This window comes from Urocitellus parryii, chromosome 6, assembly GCF_045843805.1.
Source record: "Urocitellus parryii isolate mUroPar1 chromosome 6, mUroPar1.hap1, whole genome shotgun sequence".
Lineage (NCBI taxonomy): Eukaryota > Metazoa > Chordata > Mammalia > Rodentia > Sciuridae > Urocitellus > Urocitellus parryii.
In genome coordinates this window covers 100,967,912-100,985,384 of record NC_135536.1, presented here as the reverse complement: position 1 = coordinate 100,985,384, position 17,473 = coordinate 100,967,912, and the positions used below count along the sequence as shown (strand labels likewise).

General features: G+C 40.3%; 3 protein-coding genes across 9 annotated transcripts in view; 2 read left to right on the top strand and 1 right to left on the bottom strand.

The window, feature by feature from the left end:
• Dnaaf4 (dynein axonemal assembly factor 4) overlaps positions 1-5,826 on the top strand; it is a 53,147-nt gene extending 47,321 nt beyond the window's left edge. Inside the window, exons 8-9 of one of the 2 annotated variants that reach the window (XM_077800089.1) lie at positions 1,474-1,579; positions 5,658-5,826. In XM_077800089.1, coding sequence (XP_077656215.1) covers positions 1,474-1,579; positions 5,658-5,767 — 216 coding nt within the window. In that variant the 3' untranslated portion in view covers positions 5,768-5,826. The remainder of the gene's footprint in view (positions 1-1,473; positions 1,580-5,657) is intronic. The other variant, XM_077800090.1, reaches the window with a different exon arrangement.
• A 6,753-nt stretch (positions 5,827-12,579) lies between these two features.
• On the bottom strand, positions 12,580-16,608 carry Pierce2 (piercer of microtubule wall 2). The gene is made up of 2 exons (XM_026413403.1): positions 16,337-16,608; positions 12,580-12,927 (listed from the first exon to the last, which is right to left on the bottom strand). Exons 1-2 carry the CDS (start codon positions 16,352-16,354, stop codon positions 12,580-12,582), a joined length of 366 nt encoding a protein of 121 aa, XP_026269188.1. The 5' UTR covers positions 16,355-16,608.
• A 157-nt stretch (positions 16,609-16,765) lies between these two features.
• The window catches only part of Ccpg1 (cell cycle progression 1), a 67,467-nt gene continuing 66,759 nt past the window's right edge, over positions 16,766-17,473 (top strand). For 3 of the 6 annotated variants that reach the window (XM_077799985.1, XM_077799983.1, XM_026413402.2), the window contains exon 1: positions 16,766-16,888. In XM_077799985.1, the coding sequence (XP_077656111.1) occupies positions 16,802-16,888 (87 nt within the window). In that variant the 5' untranslated portion in view covers positions 16,766-16,801. The remainder of the gene's footprint in view (positions 16,889-17,473) is intronic. The other 3 variants (XM_077799984.1, XM_077799981.1, XM_077799982.1) reach the window with 2 other exon arrangements.

Sequence of the window (17,473 nt, the reverse complement as noted above, 5' to 3'; positions counted from 1 at the left end):
TGGGACACAGCCACATCAATGTTTATAGCAGCACAATTCACAATAGCTAAACTGTGGAACCAACCTCTATGTCCTTCAATAGATGAATGGATAAAGAAAATGTGGCATATATACACACTGGAATATTACTCAGCAATAAAAGAGAATAAAATCATGGCATTTGCAGGTAAATGGATGGAGTTGGAGAATATAATGCTAAGTGAAGTTAACCAATCCCAAAAAAACAAATGCCAATTTTTTTCTCTGATATAAGGAGGCTGATTCATAGTGGGGTTGGGAGAGGGAGCATGGGTGGAATAGAGGAACTCTAGATAGGGCAAAGGGGTGGGAGGGGAAGGGAGGGTAAAAAAGGTGGTGGAATGTGATGGACTTCATTGCCTTAAGTACATGTATGAAGACATGAATGGTGTGAATATATTTCATATACAACCAGAAATATGAAAAATTGTGCTCTATATGTGTAATATGAATTGTAATGCATTCTATCATATATAATAAATTAGAATAAATAAATAAATAAAGCTCTTGGTCTGGGGATATATGGTAGAGGACATTCAACACAACTACAACAAAAAGAGGAAGGAAGGAAATTATGCTCTTTTTTCTATTTTTAAATTTAAACAATTGAATCTCAAGGATTTAAAGAATTGTCTTGCCTTATTACTTTTTTAAATCGTTTTTTAAAAAATAGACTATGAAATGGCATTTTTAAAAAATTTTGAGTTAGATTAGAAATCACCTTCAATTATTATTATGCATTAGCATGGCATAACAGTTGGAATTCACAAGGAAATTGGTAAAAGGTTGTCAGTTGTGCTGTTTTATTATTAAAGTTTTGCAGGTACAAGGAAGAACATTTAGTATTCCTTTGTTGTTTCTGCCATTTGCATAGTAAAAGAATATTTCCATAATCATTTTTTCATTTTTAGAGTGAATTAGACTATCTTAAACTCTACAGCTTTTTCTTTTTTTCCATATCAAGGTAACTTCTTTTATTGGGCATGTCACAAGCAAAGTCTTGTATGTGGCTCCTTGAGATTGAGGATATGGAAGAAAAAAGCATATCTTCAAACTTTGAACTTATAATTATATTTTTTCAATCCAGCTTTCCTTTGACTAACACAATTTTGTGCACAAATATTTATTGAATGAAAGAATAAACTGGGTCACCCAATCCAAATACAAAAGATCCCAAATGCTACTTAATCATTCCTGCTAGTAAAGGTGCATGCATCAAAGAAAACAAATCATTCCGTGAGGGAGTAAATCCCATACAGAAACAATTGAAGAATTCCTTAAATTGTTTAACATAAATGTGTGTATTTTATAAATTACTGTATCTGCTAAGCCAAAAATTTAAGTGGGTGAGGGCTTAAGGCATGTTTTGAAGTTCATATTTTTACCATGTTTTTGCTCAAGTTTAAATTAGGAAGTTATGTCTTTATCTTGTTAATTATGTATGTGTTTTGTAAGGCTCTGGAATTACTGACACCACATGTTGCAGACAATGCTAATGCAAGAATGAAGGCACATGTACGACGTGGAACAGCATTCTGTCAACTGGAATTGTATGTAGAAGGTAAAAAATTGATAGAAAATGGGTTTTGTTTGCTTTCTCTATTTTTGCCATACTGGAGATTGAACCCAGAGCCTCATACATGCTAGGCAGCTGCTGTACCACTGACCTATGTCCTAATCCTTTAAATTTTGTTTTGAGATGAGGGCTCACTAAATTGTCAAGCTGGCTTAGAACTTGTGATCCTCCTGTCTCAGCCTCCTGAGTAGCTGACAGGTATATGTGATACTGTGTCCAGCTTGTAGAAATGTTTTAACATCCACATCTACTCTCATAAAAAAGTCATTGGGATTATTAAAAGATCATGATTGTTTTTTCATACTGGAATTTGAACCCAGGGCTTCACATATGCTAGGCAAGTGGTCCACCACTGAACTACATCTCCAGCCCTTAAAAATTTTTTTTTAATTTTGAAACAAGGTCTCAAGAAATTGTCCAGGTTGGCCTAGAACTGGCGATCCTCCTAACTCAGACTGCCCAAGTAGCTGAGATTATAGATATGTGCCATCATGCCCAGCTGGGATCATGAGTTTTTAGGATTCCATTTTTAAAAGACTTTTAGCATTTAATTTATTCTTTGCAACCTATCTGATTAAATAAAAAATTATTTTGAAATTATATTTTAAGAGTTCATTGTAGGGCTGGGGATGTAGTAGAGTGGTAGAGTAGAAGAGTGCTTGCCTAGTTCTGGGTTTGGTACCCAGCATTGCAAAAATAAATAAGTAAATAAAGAAAGAAATTAATTGTAGAAGAGAATTAGAACAAGATGTGAACAATGAGTTTAGGTCTGGGAACATGCTGTATTATTAGACAACATTTCTATAGATGGATATGTAATAAACTGTATAAATGATTCACTTGAGATAATCAGACCTTCCTGGCACAGTGGTACATGTCTGTAATCCCACCAATCCAGGAGTCTGAGGCAGTAGGTTCAAGAGTTTGAAGCTACTTGGCAATTTAGTAAGACCTTGTTTCAAAATAAAAAATATAAAGGGCTAGGAATGTAGCTCAGTGATAGAGCTCTCTTGGGTTCAATGCTTAGTGGGGAAAAAAACCCCACAAAAAACAGTGTGTGTATATTTTACACTTTATAAGCATACACATATGCATGTGCACGCACATGCCCACACAAACTCAGAAATTATCTATCACAATTTATAAACATTGCTTTTCTTTGTGATACTCTACTAAGGTCCATAATTTAATCCAAGGCATTTAGAAGTCATAGAATTTCTTTTATTTTAACTTTTTCTTTTCCTTCTTTCTTTTTTTTCGTGCCAGGGATTGAACTCAGGGGCATTTAACCACCGAGCCACAACCCCAGCCTTTTTGTGTTTATTTAGAGACAGGGTCTCATTGAGTTGCTTAGGGCCTTGCTAAATTGCTGAGGCTGACTTTGAACTTGCAAACCTTCTGCCTCAGCCTTCTGAGTACCATGTGTGGCTAATTCTTTCATTTTTAATATATTTAGAAGGGTTGGGGAGGTGGCTAGGTCACAAGAGCACTTACCCAGCATGCATGAGGCCCTGGTTCAATACCCAAAAGTTTGCCTTCAACATTCTTCTTCTCATGCCTCCTTATCCAGATGCCCATTCAGCTTTACTCAATGATTAAAGGCTGCTTCTTAATGATGCATTTCCAAGAAATGAGCTTCAGCCTGTACATTTTATTTCTGATTTTGTATGTAAATTTTATTCTATCATTTTTCTAACCAAAGTATCCAAATTAGGTTTATATGCTACATCCCTTTTTAATGTCTTATCCAAATTAAGTTTATATGCCACATATTTTTAAAATATCATATTCAACTTCATGTGGATAATAATAATCAAGACAGGAATGTAACATTGTAAAGAACTCTTTAGAAAGTATAACAACATGAAGCTGATGTGGTGGCACATGCCTGTATTCACAGCAACTCAGGAGGAGGCAGGAAACAGGAGGATTGCAAGTTTGAGGCCAGCCTCAGCAACTTAGTGAGACCCTGTCTCAAAATAAAAAAGTAAAAAAGTGCTGGAGATGTAGCTAACGTGTCCCTGGATTGAATTCCCAGTACCAAGAGAGAGAGAGAGAGAGAGAGAGAGAGAGAGAGAGAGAGAGAGAGAAAGAGAAAGAAAAAGTATCAACATGAAACTGGGAACAGTAGTGGATGCTGGCAGTCCCAGATATTGGGGTGTCTGAGTCATTGTGAATTCTAGGCCAGCCTGGGCAACTGAGGGCCCTTGAGTTTAATCCCCAATACTCAAAATAAATAAGTTAAAAAATAAATAAAATAAAACGTTATGTAAAGAGGGAGAAAGAAAGAAATTATAGCAACCTAGATATTTTTGCGCTACAGGGAACCCTCTTTTTTAAGATGAAAAAATAGAGGATGGCAGAAGTTAAGTAATTTGCCTGAAGTGAGTGGCATAGCAGACACTTGGAACTAGAACTGAGTTTTCCTTGTTCCCCCCCAAATATTCTTTCCATTTGCTTTTTGGATAAAGATTGAGATGGAGTTACTTCTTCTTATTAAATAATCCACAGTGTTTTTCTTTGAAACAAATTTTCCTTAAAGAACTTTACTGTAGATAACTACAGAAAAAAAAGCACATACTATAGTGTACTCTGTGAGTATAAATATCAATTGAGTTTCAGATCAGAGCTGTAGCTTAGTGTTAGAGCACCTTCTTAGCATGTGAAAAGGCCTGGGTTCAAATTTCAACATCCCCTGCTCTGCCAAAAAGAAAAATCTAGAAATATATCTAAGTAAGATATATTTATTATTTTTCATTGAAGTGATAAAAGTACACTTTGGGTATGTAAATTTTATTGAGTTTATTCAAATGTTAATGACTTAAGCTGTTAGCTTATTTGTGCTTGAATTTAAAATAACTGCTTCTTATTGAACCCTGAATGAAATCACAATTATTCCCCAAATCACTGAAAAATTTCTAGTCTCATAGGTACTATGGAAGATGGAAAACTGATTTGAAACCTAGGGATTGTCCTGAACCATACTTTATATGGTTTCTTTTCTTTTTCTAATTAATTTTTTTTTTTTTTTTTTAGTTTTTGATAGACCTTTATTTATTTATATGTGGTGCTGAGAATCAAATCCAGTACCTCACACATGCCAGGCAAGTTTGCTACTGCTAAACCCCAGCCCCAGCCCCAACCTCTCTTTTTCTAATTTTAATTTAATTTTTTTTTTAGTGCTGGGGATTGAACCCAGGGGTTGTTTACCCCGAGCTACATTCCCCAGTCCTTCTATATTTTATTTTAAGATAGGGGCTCACCCAGTTTGGCCTAGAATTTTTTTTTTTTTTTTTTGTATTAGTGATTGAAACCAGGGGCCCTTAACCACTGAGCCACATCACCAGCCCTTTTAATTTTTTTATTTTGAGACAAGGTCTCACTAAGTTGCTTAGGCACTCACTAAATTGCTGAGGCTGGCTTTGAATTTCTGATTCTCTTCCCTCAGCCTTCCAAGTGGCTGAGATCACAGGCATGTGCCACTGGGCTCACCTGGCCTAGAATTTGTTATCCTCTTACTTCAATCTCTGGAGTCACAGGGATTACAGGTTACTTTTTATTATTTTTATTTTATTTGGGTGGGGGAAATGGGGATATAACCCAGGGGCAATTTACCACTAAGCTACATTCCCAGCCTTTCTTTTTTTCCTGGGGGTTGGGGGTTACCAGGAATTGAACTCAGGAACACTTCCCTACTGAGCCACATCTCCATACCTATTTAGTATTTTATTTAGAGACAGGGTCTCACTGAGTTGCTTAGTGCCTCGCTTTTGCTGAGGCTGGCTTTGAACTTGTGATCCTCCTGTCTCAGCCTCCCAGCCACTGGGATTACAGGCCTTTTTATTTGTAATTTTGAGATAGGGTCTCACTATGTTATTTAGAGCCTCGCTAAATTGCTGAGGCTGGTCTCAAACTTGCTATCTTCCTGTCTCAGCCTCCTGAGCTGCTGAGATGTAACTCAGAGGTGTGGAACACTTGCCTAGTACTAGTGCAGGGGAGATGTCATCTAGATAAGACAAATACATATAAATTACTTATTAATCATAATTGCTGTTTAATGTAGGCCTACAGGATTATGAAGCTGCACTTAAGATTGATCCAGCTAACAAAATTGTGCAAAATGATGCTGAGAAGATTCGGAATATAATTCAAGGAACAGAATTAAAATCTTAACGACTTCAAGAAGCGACTAGGTACTAGTATTAGGTATTATTTTATGTTTTTCAAAAATAACTGGAGAGACTAGGACTATTTGTACATATTATGGCTGATTGTGCATACTCTTTAGTACTCTTTGTGAAGAGGGGAAAATATTATAAATCTACAGAAAAAGAAATGTTTGCTTTGAATCATTTTTGAATAAGTAAATCTGTAAGGGTCCGGTGGAGCGTCGGAGAAAGAGACCACACAAGAGACTGGCTCCATGCAATTGGCAAAAGGGGATTTATTGGGGATCCATTCCAGTGCGCTGGGGCTCCTTGCTCACTCAAGAAGGAAGAGCCGCCCAGAGCCCAGAGCAGAGATCAAGCAGAGCTTAAGTACACTTTCTGGAGAGGGCGGTGGGCTTTGCATACGTCAGAACAAATCAACATGAGGCGCAGGAAAATTGAACAACAACTCTGAGATGTGATTGGCACATTCATTGGCGGGAACAGGTCGGGCAGGGGTGATTGGTCACTCCTAAGCGGGATACACATTCAAACTGATTGGTTCGGGCCCTGTGACAAACTGCACAGGGCCCTAGGCTAAATGGCCAGTAGGGCGTTGTCTTAACTATCTCAGGAATCTGGGTGTAACAGAGGAATTTAATAATACCTAATCTTTTACATTTTAATTCAAGCTTTCCATCTTAGAAACTTTACCCTTTCAAATCAAAATAAGAATAATCTATTTTAATAGTTTGCTTCCTCATATTAGCAGGCAATTTATACTATTTAAAAAACTGAATTACACTTGTTCTTTTAACAAAATTGTTTGACTCCAGAACACTTACTGATTTTTAATGTTTAACAAGGTAGAATTTGTTTTAAAAAGTTTGTGCTTAGTTGGTATTTTTGTTTTATTAAAAATACTATTTCATTGTCTGAATGACTGCTTTGGTGTAATAAATATTGATATGTTTTTTAGTTAATTTCCAAATGCTCAGAAATTTATTTTTCTTTAATACTCTACTATCTGCTGTTTGAGGTTAGACTAATTCAGCCCTGGTAAAACAACTACTTGAAAAACCTTATCTTCAACTTTAGTTATAGGCTGTTGTCAAAAAACAAAATTATAACAGATTTAGCTTACAGATCTTGTTTGACTTTGTTTTGTGCTTCCAGTGTTGTTCCAACTGGACAACACTTCATTTCTTAAAATAGAATAAGTGTTCCAGTGAGCTGAGCAGAAGAGGTTGGTTTTATAAGCACAGAAGTGCTGAGAGCCATTAGCCAAGTAGGTATGACAATTTCCTTGCCAGCGTACCCCATGTTGCTTAGAGGAAGGACTCCTGGAAATGGACTTGCCTTGGACATTTGCAGTGACATTGCATGTATGTTTGAGAAAGGTGACCCTGCTCAAGGACCAGGGTGGATCCAGGTTTAGGGAGGATCCTACTGGATTAGGGCGGATCCAGGTTTAGGGTGTACCCTGCTGGGAATAGGGCGTATTCTGCTGCCTCAGGCACGCCCTATTCCCAGAACATGTGCAGAACGTGGATTTCCCCAGAACGTGTGTAGAGTGCTCCTGTGAGTTCGGAAATAAAGAATTGCTGTTTGAATCTACATGGCTCGTGATTTTGTGCCCAGCCAGACTGCGGCACAGAAGAACTAAAGAAAGCAGAAACAGAACAAAGTTATCTTCCTTATAATGTGTGCACAGGGAGACAGAACAATAGGAAAGTAAAAGATTGGTTATCATCTAGTTATTTCAGGTTACTGGTTTTGTTACTGAAAGCTTGGTCCTTGTCCTAGATGCTAACAAGTACATGGTTTTAAGAAAAAGGGGGGAAAAAGGTTATTGCTTTGCTGGATGCTAACAAGTACATGGTTTTGAGAAGAAGGGGGGGGGGGTTATTGCTTTGCTAATATAGGAGGACTCTGCCCCAGAGGCTGTGATTCTGCCCTTCAAGGGAAACAGAGGTTTTTTTAAAGAGGTGACTCCAAGGCTACATTCCTGTTCTCTGTAGAGTTGTAATTCATCTGTTAATTTGGGAAGTAGTCATTTCCTTGATCTTTTGGTACCATCCCCAAAGTCTGAATTAGTTCCCAAGGTGGGTGTGTGCTCAAGGACAGATTAACTGTCTCAGATGATAAGATAGATAATCTTAATAATAGAAGAAAGATAATAGATAATTATCTTAATAATAGAAGAAAGATAATCTTGTTCTTCCCCTTCACTGAGATTGGGGAAGGGGAGACATTAGGGAGGAGGGGGGGGAAGAGGAACCAGTGACGAGTGCATTTAAAAAATTAACTGCAGTGGCTTATAGTCAAAGCATGAAGTGGGCCACTGTTACACTATCTCTAGTGAGAAGCAACCCCTTAGTCTGGTGTCTTAATACTTATAGAAGACAGGCACAGTCGTGCACACATGTGATCTAAGTGATTTGGGAGGCTGAGGCACGAAAATCCCAAATTTGAGGCCATCAGGGCAATTTAGTGAGACCCTGTCTCAAAATAATTTGTGTTGTACCTCAAAGACAGAATGCTCCTGAGTTCAGCCCCCATATCTACCCTCTCCACACACATAAATTATAGAGGACAGTAGCTAGGGAGTGAACTAGAGGTGGAGTCAGGATGGGGTCACACAGTTTGACACCAGTTTTCTTTGTCCTTGGCACATTGTCCTCACACAGGCTACTTTCTGTGGACAAGGATGTGGCTGGGTCTCTGAAGCTGCTTGTTTTGCTTTCCAAGGGTTCATTTCCAGCATACCAATGGCCAAGTATTCGTGGGGGTTTCTCTTTTTAAGTTCAGTATTTAAAAAAAGAAATTCTATCCATAAATTCCTGTCTCAGGGTGAGATTTTTATAGTATTTGATCACCTGATGCTGTCATTTGAATGGATCATAAAACAGCTGTATTTTTTTTTAAACAGTAGTATCTTTTAAAATGTACCTTTTGGGCTGGGGATGTGGCTCAAGCGGTAGCGCACTCGCCTGACATGCGTGCGGCCCGGGTTCGATCCTCAGCACCACATACCAACAAAGATGTTGTGTCCGCAGAGAACTAAAAAATAAATATCAAAAATTCTCTCTCTCTCTCTCTCTCTCTCTCTCTCTCTCTCTCTCTCTCTCTCTCCTCTCTCACTCTTTCTTTTAAAAAAAAAAATGTACCTTTTGTGGTGGGGTGTGGAAAGGCTAAAATGATAGAATTTCTCTCACAGTTCTGAAGGCCAGAAATCAGAAATGAAAGTATTGTTAGGGTCACATTCTCTTGGAAGGATCTGGGGAAGAATAATTTGCTGGGAAAGATTTTGATTTAGCTTTATCTTCTCAAGTCAAGTCAATTCTGATCTCCTTGGCCTCAACTTGAGCAGTTCTATGTCTGAAATACTTTGTACATACATTGCATAAATTGTCACTTCATTAATTTGCTAATTTCCTTCACCCCAAATTGTATTAACTGAAACAATAAAAGCCACTGTTTTTCACTTGTGTCTTCATTTGTATTGTCTACCATATATATTTGTTAAATAATGAAATAATAAATTCATTCACTCACCAGCCTAGTAGTAGGAACTAACATTTTTCTAAATTCTAAGCAATTAATTGAAATCTCAGAAGAGTGAAAAATTATTGTTCAGAATTTCTCTTTTTTTGGGAGAGGGGGTACTACTCCTCCCCACCCCCTGACCTCCATGAGGGTTATTGAACACAGGTCCTAGTACATGTTGGTTGAATCTTTCTTTTCTTGTGGTTGTGGTGATTGAACCCAGGGCTTTGCGCATATTAGGCAAGTACTCTACCTCTAAGCTACATCCCCAGTCTTTTTCTTCCTTATTCTTTTATTTGAGACAGGATCTGAGTTGCCCAGCCTTGCCTCAAACTTTCTATCTTCCTGTGTAGCTAGAACTGTAGGAGCACAACACCATACTGAGTCTTTTTTTTTGGGGGGGGGGGTACTGGGGATTGAACTTGGGGGCATTCAACTACTGAGCCACATCTGCATCCCTATTTAGTGAAAAACCAGCCTCTATCTCAGAGCAAAGCCTGTCCAAGGAAGGGAAATGACCTTTGTCCTTGGAAAGACCCACAGAGCACTCCTAGGCACATTCCCACCCTGCTAAGTGGTTTATCTACAAATAACAGGAGAGATCTGCTGCTCCAGGTGTCCCTGACTCAGTCAGGCTAGATGGAGACCCATAGTAACCCCCTAGCAGCCACCAATCAGCATGAGACAGGGAAATACCTGGGATGCCAGATGACCCTCCCAGTAGTTTATGGTGGTTGATAACGTGTTAGGAAACCATGTAGTTCAGCACGAACACCCCTCTTGGCTTAAACCAATCAGTTCAAATGAATCCCCCTCTTGTAGTAACCAATCACCCCTCCCCAACTTGTTCCCGCCAGTGAATGTGCCAATCATGTTTTAGAGTTATTATTTGATTTTCGCGCTGTGTGTGATGATTTGCTAAGAGATGCTATGATGTATGTGGGGGTCCCTGCCTTCTCCAAAGAATGTATAAAACTGCTACAAACCCTGGGCTCGGTGGGCTGGGGATGTGGCTCAAGCTGTAGCGCGCTCGCCTGGCATGCGTGCGGCCCGGGTTCGATCCTCAGCACCACATACCAACAAAGATGTTGTGTCCGCCAAGAACTAAAAAATAAATATTAAAAATTCTCTCTCTCTCTCTCTCCCCTCTCTCACTCTCTCTTAAAAAAAAAAAACAAAAAACAAAAAACCCTGGGCTCGGGGCCTCTCAGTGTCACCAGTTGCTGTGTGTGTCCTCGGAGGACCGAGCTAGCTTGCAATAAACACCTCTTTGCTGTTTACATCGATCTTGGTCTCTGGTGGTCTTTTGGGGGTCCCGAATTCGAGCATAACATTTAGTATTTTATTTAGAGACAGAGTCTCACTGCATTGCTTAGCACCTCACTTTTGCTGAGCCTGACTTTGAACTCACAATTCTCCTGTCACAGCCTCCACCAGCCACTGGGATTACTGGCATATGCCACCATGCCTGGCCAGAGTCTTTTTTTTTTTTTTAATTTTTATTAGTTATTGATGAACCTTTATTTGTTTATATGTGGTGCTGAGGATCAAACCCAGTGCCTCACGCATTCTAGGCGAGCACTCTACCTCTGAGCCACAATTCCAGCAGGAAATTCCTTATTTCTTAAAAAGGTTTTTAAGAAAATTGATTCAGGGGCTGGGGATGTGGCTCAAGCGGTAGCGCGCTCGCCTGGCATGCGTGCGGCCCGGGTTCGATCCTCAGCACCACATACCAACAAGGATGTTGTGTCCGCCGAGAACTAAAAATAAATAAATATTTAAAAAAATTCTCTCTCTCTCTCTCTCCTCTCTCACTCTCTCTTTAAAAAAAAAAAAAAAAAAAAAAAAAAAAAAAAAAAAAGAAAATTGATTCAAATCTATGTTCTAAATTGGATGTTCTAACATTATTTTTAAAAATCATACTTGGGCTGGGGCTATAGTTCAGTGGCAGAGTGCTTGCTTAGCACATGTGAGTCACTGGGTTTGATCCTTAGCACCGCATAAAAATAAATAAAGTAATTCTGTCCATCTGAGAAACTGATGTGACTCCATTTTTTAGAAACCAGCTTCTACCTCAAGGCCTGTCCAGAGGGAGGGGGCATGACCCTTGTCCTTGGAAAAACCCACACAAAGGCTCCTAGGCACACATCCACCCTGCTGAGTTGTTTAACAGGAAAGATCTGGAGTGCCAGGTGAGCAACCACCAATCACCATGAGACAGGGAAAATATCTGAAATGCCAGGTGACCCTCCCAGTAATTTCTGGTGATTGGTAAGAAGATTAGGTCACCCTGCAGATTATTTATTTTATTTTATTTTTAAAATTTTTTTAAGAGGGAGAGAGAATTTTTTTTTAACATTTATTTTTTTTAGTTTTCGGCAGACACAACATCCTTGTTCGTATGTGGTGCTGAGGATCCCGGCCACATGCATGCCAGGCGAGCGTGCTATTGCTTGAGCCACATCCCCAAGTCACCCTGCAGTTTAGCATATACACTCTTGCAACCCCTAAACCAATCAGTTCAAATGTATCCACCACTTGAACTCACCAATCATCCTTACCCAACTTGTTCCCACCAGTGAACATGCTATGTTAAGAGTAGTTGTTTGATTTTCCCATGGTATGAAATGATTTGCTGTGTGATGTTGTGATGCATAGAGTATCCTCCCAAAACCTACAAATCCTCACTGAACTAAGGGCCAGGACTCACTCCTGGGGACTACTGCATCGGAAACGGTTGTGAGTCCAGGCTCCAGCTTGCAATAAAGACTCCTATGTGATTGCATCGGATTCAGCTTCTGGAGGTCTATTGGGGTCCCACAAATCTGGCATTACACATCTACAACTACAAAAATAATATTAAGGCATATTTTCTCTTAAATTGTCAAAAGTGTTGCTGAAACCTCGGTCCTTGTCCCCAATGCCAATCCAATAACAAGGACAAGATTTTGAGAAAAAGGAAAAAGAAGGTTTATTGCTTTGCTAGCAAATGAGAAACACAGGGGACTCCTGTCCCAAAGGCTGTGATTCTACCCATCAGCAGGAACAGGGGTGATTCAGAGAACATGAGATTATCGAGGAGGGATCAGAAAGGAGAAGGTCAGGGGAAAGTCTATGGGAGGAGAAGATTGAGGAAAAAGAGATCAATAAGATCAGGGAAAAGTTTAGGAAAGAGAAGATCAGGGAGAATAAGGTTAGGAAAAAGAAAAAAAAAACATATAAGTTTTAAAGCCACAAGGGATATAGTCAAAGCATCAAGTAAATCCCTGTTGCAAAAGGAATATATTTTCATAGAGTATGTTGAAAATTAGGAAAATCAAGGGTTCTATTTCTATCAGGTGCAGTATTTAGACTGTTATTTTGATAAAGTCCAGTTGCTCTAATATGGTTTGAAAATCCTTGCTCCCTTGGAGTATAATTGCAGGGGAGAAACTGTGGCAAAGGTACAAATTCACCATAATGACTTGAATTGGTTTTGTACATAATCATCTGAGGTTTTGATAGTGAAGTAGCTGTACGGAGTGTCTTTGGGTCCAACATACAGGAAAACACAGGATTGCCAGGGTTCACACAAGGAAGCAGTTGTTCAGGTTTCATTCCTGTGTCTGACTTTGAAGTTGAAGTACTTTTCTTATCCTAAAAGATAAATATATAAAACCATTCTCAATTATTAAAAAATAGAATTAAACTTATTCCTTTCATACCCCTTTTTTGGGGGGGAAATGCTATTCCCTTGAGGGTATTGAAGACTACCTGCTAAATGAGCTTTATTTGGTTCAGAGAAACTTGTCAAAATATTCATAAACATGTTATACTAGCACTATGAAAATCGATTACAAGCTGGGTATGGTGGTGCATGCCTGTAATTTCAGCTATTAGGGAGGCCAGCCTGTGCAATTTAGTGAGATCCTGTCTCAAAAAACCAAAAAGGGCCAGAATATAGCTCAGTGGTAAAGTGCCCCTGGGTTCAATCCCCAGTACTGAGGGGGAAAAAATTAATTCATAGGAAAAGTTTATAATAATAGTCATAGCTGAAGAGGGAGTATACCTCAATTTTTCTAGGGGATAGCCATAACAAAGAATTACAGCTAACAGAATAAGCACAACTGGGAAACTGGGATAAGTGCTATGAAGAAAAATACAAGATATGAAGATATACTGGGGGGCTTTAACCTAGTTTTGGGGGTAAGGAGGGCTGTTCTGGTGAAGTTTTATTAAATCTAGAGGTAGAAAGCAAGGTAGGAAAAGAGATGGAAGCAAAAATCATGGCCAAAGTCAAGTAAATTAGGGTGAAAATGTTTTTAGATAATATAAGAGGCTGAAGCCAGATCTTGCAGGATCTTGGTAATTATGGTAAAAATTTGAGCAGGCTGTGGTGGTGCATACCTGTAATCCCAGTGATATGGGAGGATGCAGCAGGAGGATCTCAAATTCAAGGTTAGCCTCAGCAAATTAGATCATGTCTTAAAAAAAAGAAAAAAAAAAGGATTGGGGATGTATCTCAGTGGTAGAGTGGTCTGGGTTCACCTCTCTCTCTCTCTCTCTCTTTTTTTTTTTTTTTTTTTTTTTTTTTGAGCAGGGCACAATAGAGCATGGCTGTAATGCAGGGACTCAGGAGGCTGAGGCAGGGGAATCAAAAGTTCGCGAGGCCAACCTCAGCAATTTAGTGAGACCCTATCTTAAAAGGTTTGAGAATATAACTCAGAGGTAAAGCATGACTGAGTTCAATCTCAAGTACCAGAAAAAAAAATAATAAGATAAAAGCAATGGAAAACTCTTGAAGGGTTTTAAGGAAAGTATGGTGTAATTTTTAATAAAATTGCTTTGGTTTCTCTCTGAGCCTTGTGTAAATGTGGAGAGGAGCTGTAGTAGTCCATGTAGTGTGTGGCACAGACATGGACATAGTAAACACATTTGAAATTTAGTCATTTGAGGGAAGGAGGCAGCAAGATGTTTAAAAAAATGGATGCAAAACTGCTTGTAGCTTTCTAACACATGTGTATAAAAATGTTTTATCTTTAATAATGTCTCTTTCTGTTTTTCATTTGGCACTGGGTATTGATCTCAGGGCTTCATGCATGAAGCAAGTGCTCTATCACTGAGCTACATCCATAGCCCTTTTTTAAAATTTTCAGATAGGGTCTTGCTAAATTGTCCTGGCTGGCTTCCGGTCTCAGCTTCCCCAGCAGCTGGGATTACACACCTGGTCCCTGCACCTGGTCCTAATTTACTGTTATGGCCACCTAGGCAGATTGCCCAAGATAACCTGTGGGCTTTGTTTTTTTTTTTTTTTTTTAAGTAGATACTATTGCCTTTAGTCATGAGAACTTTTTTTTCATCAAATAACCTTTATTTGTCATTGGCTCTAAAATTCTGATCAGTTTGGCTCAACATGTAATACAGAAAACCAAATCTATCCCTCTACCCCCACTTCCATTTCTACCCACTCCATTTTCATAAGGGACCTTTAAAAAAATGAGGCAATTTTGGGCTAGGGATGTGGCTCAAGCGGTATTGCGCTCGCCTGGCATGTGTGCAGGTCCTCAGCACCAATACAAACAAAGATATTGTGTCCGCTGAAAACTAAAAAAATAAATTAAAAATTCTCTCTCTCTCTTAAAAAAATGAGACAATAGAGGAAATAGATGCTTTTGTTTTTACAAAAAGTGCAAATACATATTATGAACATTTTACTTTCTCAATAGTTATCAGAAGAGAGTGATATATGAAAGAAAACCAAATCTAGTTCAAACAGAAGACAAATTAGCTGATAAACTTTGTTGGTTTAACATACACCACAAAATCTGTAAATTAGACTGAAATCTTAGATCTCCACGATAATGAAGCCAGAATCAGGCAGTCAGTATAGATAGGTAAATTGAGTCAGGTCAGATCAAGGAGGCCAATTTTGAGTGATTCTGGGAAGTTGGAGACTGTCATCCCCTAAGGGATGGAAATGTTAATTCCTTCAGAGACCTATCTCCACCCTTATCAAGAACCCGCCCAGTTCCAATTTGTGATGTGGGTAACCTGTTCCAGAATTGCCCCTCCCTACAGGGAGCTAGGGGATGTTAATGTGTCCTTGGCTTCTCCAACCTGTCCTTCCCCCTTCAGCCCACCTGTTTCCTACCTTTGGGCCATCCCACCGAGCATTCCAGGGCCTAGTCACAGATGCAGGAAGGAGAAAGATAAGACTAGGACTTAAAAAAAAAAAAAAAAAAAAAGTAGAGCACCTCACTTCTTGGAGTACCAAGATACCAGCTATGGCCCCCTTCTCCCTCCGGGGAGAAATCTGTTACCCCTTTTTAAATAAACCCTGCTTTATATGCTTGCCTCAGCATGCTTCTATAATGTTCAAACCTCAACATGTGGGAAAGCAGGACTCCTCACCAATAACTGGCAATATCAATAATTCACAAATATTTGTAGATTCAGAAACAAAATTATGTGTTGTTTTTGCTTAACCACACATGCCTTCAATGTGGCTCTTCTTGTCCGGCATTTGCCCTTTTCAAACTTTTTTTTTTTCCTTTTTTTGTAGTACTGGGGATTGAACCCAAAGTCTTTTGCATGCTAGGCAAGCCCTCTTTCATGAGCTACATTCCCAACCCCCCTTTTGTTGTTGTTGTTGAAGATGAACAGAATACTTTTAACTTATTTTTTATGTGGTGCTGGGGATGGAACACATGCGAGGCAAGCGCTCTGCCACTGAGCTACAGCCCCAGCCCTCCCAATCTTTTTAGTTTATTTTGAGACCAGGTCTTATTAAGTCCTCCAAATTGCTTAAACCTTACTTTCCACTGACCATGTACAGTGATTATAAGTGTACTTTCCCCTCATATTCTTTTTGGAAAAGACACAATGTATATAAACATGATATTAAAATTAAGCTACGTTAGTCTTGTTCAAACTATCGCCAGTTTGCCCTGGAGTACCAGTGTGTACCATTCCCCAATATCATTTATACCTTTAGATCAACAATGACTTAATTAAGCGCTCATTTTACATTTGAAAATGTAAAAACTAGCCTTCTGCACAAACCCACCCAGTCGCAGTCTGTCATTCTATCTTCCTCAATTTTTCGGCAAACGGAGTCTTTTCTTGCGGCGAAAGGCAAGAAGTCCGGCAACTACCCAGGAAACTACACCCAATTAAAGCAGCAAAATGTCTGAATCCTTGGCTGGATCCCTCTGTATAAAACGATCTGCCTAATCCATGGAGTTGTATTGCCTGGCAAAACCGCGAATCCTTTCGAGTGGTTGCATCTTGTCTCCATAGCAACTGGCCGCGGGCGCCGGGGCCCGGATGTTGTGAGGATCCGCGGTGGTTTGCCCCAGCTTCCTTTGGTCTCCTCAAGGCAGGCTGCACTCCTCTTCGGGAGTTGTAGTTCTCTTCTCTGCCGCCGCCGGGCCTGAGGCGCGGGGTGGACTACAAGTCCCGGCATGCGCTGGGGCACCTCGCCAGCCACCGCCTCCCGGCTGCGGACGCCTCCTAGCAGGTTGTTGTTTTTATGAGAGGCGTCACTGGCGCCCGAAGCAGTGACCGCCGCCACCGTGACAGCCGGCTCCGTCGGGTGGAGGTGGCGCTGCCGCGTCAGGTACAGTCTTGGGCGAGTTTAGACCCCGGGAGCGGAGTAGGGGCGGACTGTCGGCAGCCGTGATTTACACCCTCAGCTCCGCAGTCTCGCGGGGGCAGAGTGGAGGTCTCACTCCTGCGCGGGGCTGCTCGGGCGGGGACTTGACCCCTGGCGCGCGCGGCCCCACGGGCGAGCTCCTTGAGCCCCGAGTCCAGAGCCCCCGGGGACCGGGCTGGCCCCTGAGGCGTCAGGTCCTGTGATCTGCAGCCTCTGAACCAGCGTGCAGTCCTGAGGTGTTGCCGGGGTGGGGGAGCTGATGCCCCAGCGGACCCTCCCTTTACCCGGTAGGGCTTGGGGCGATTCTCGTCCTGGCTGATGGAATCCATATGGTAACATGTGTGCGTCACTTTGCTTGCCTTTTGGGTCTTTCTATTTTGATGACGTTTGAGCCCCGTGATGCCAGGAATAGAAAGAGTAAAGGTAAAACAATGCAGCAGAGATTTCTCCTCCAACGCCAGCCTCCTCCTTCCTACCTTTCTCTCTCTTCACCGGCCTCCTTTAGCTAGTCTTCCTAAAGGACTTGTCCTCAGTAGCAGCTGTCCCACG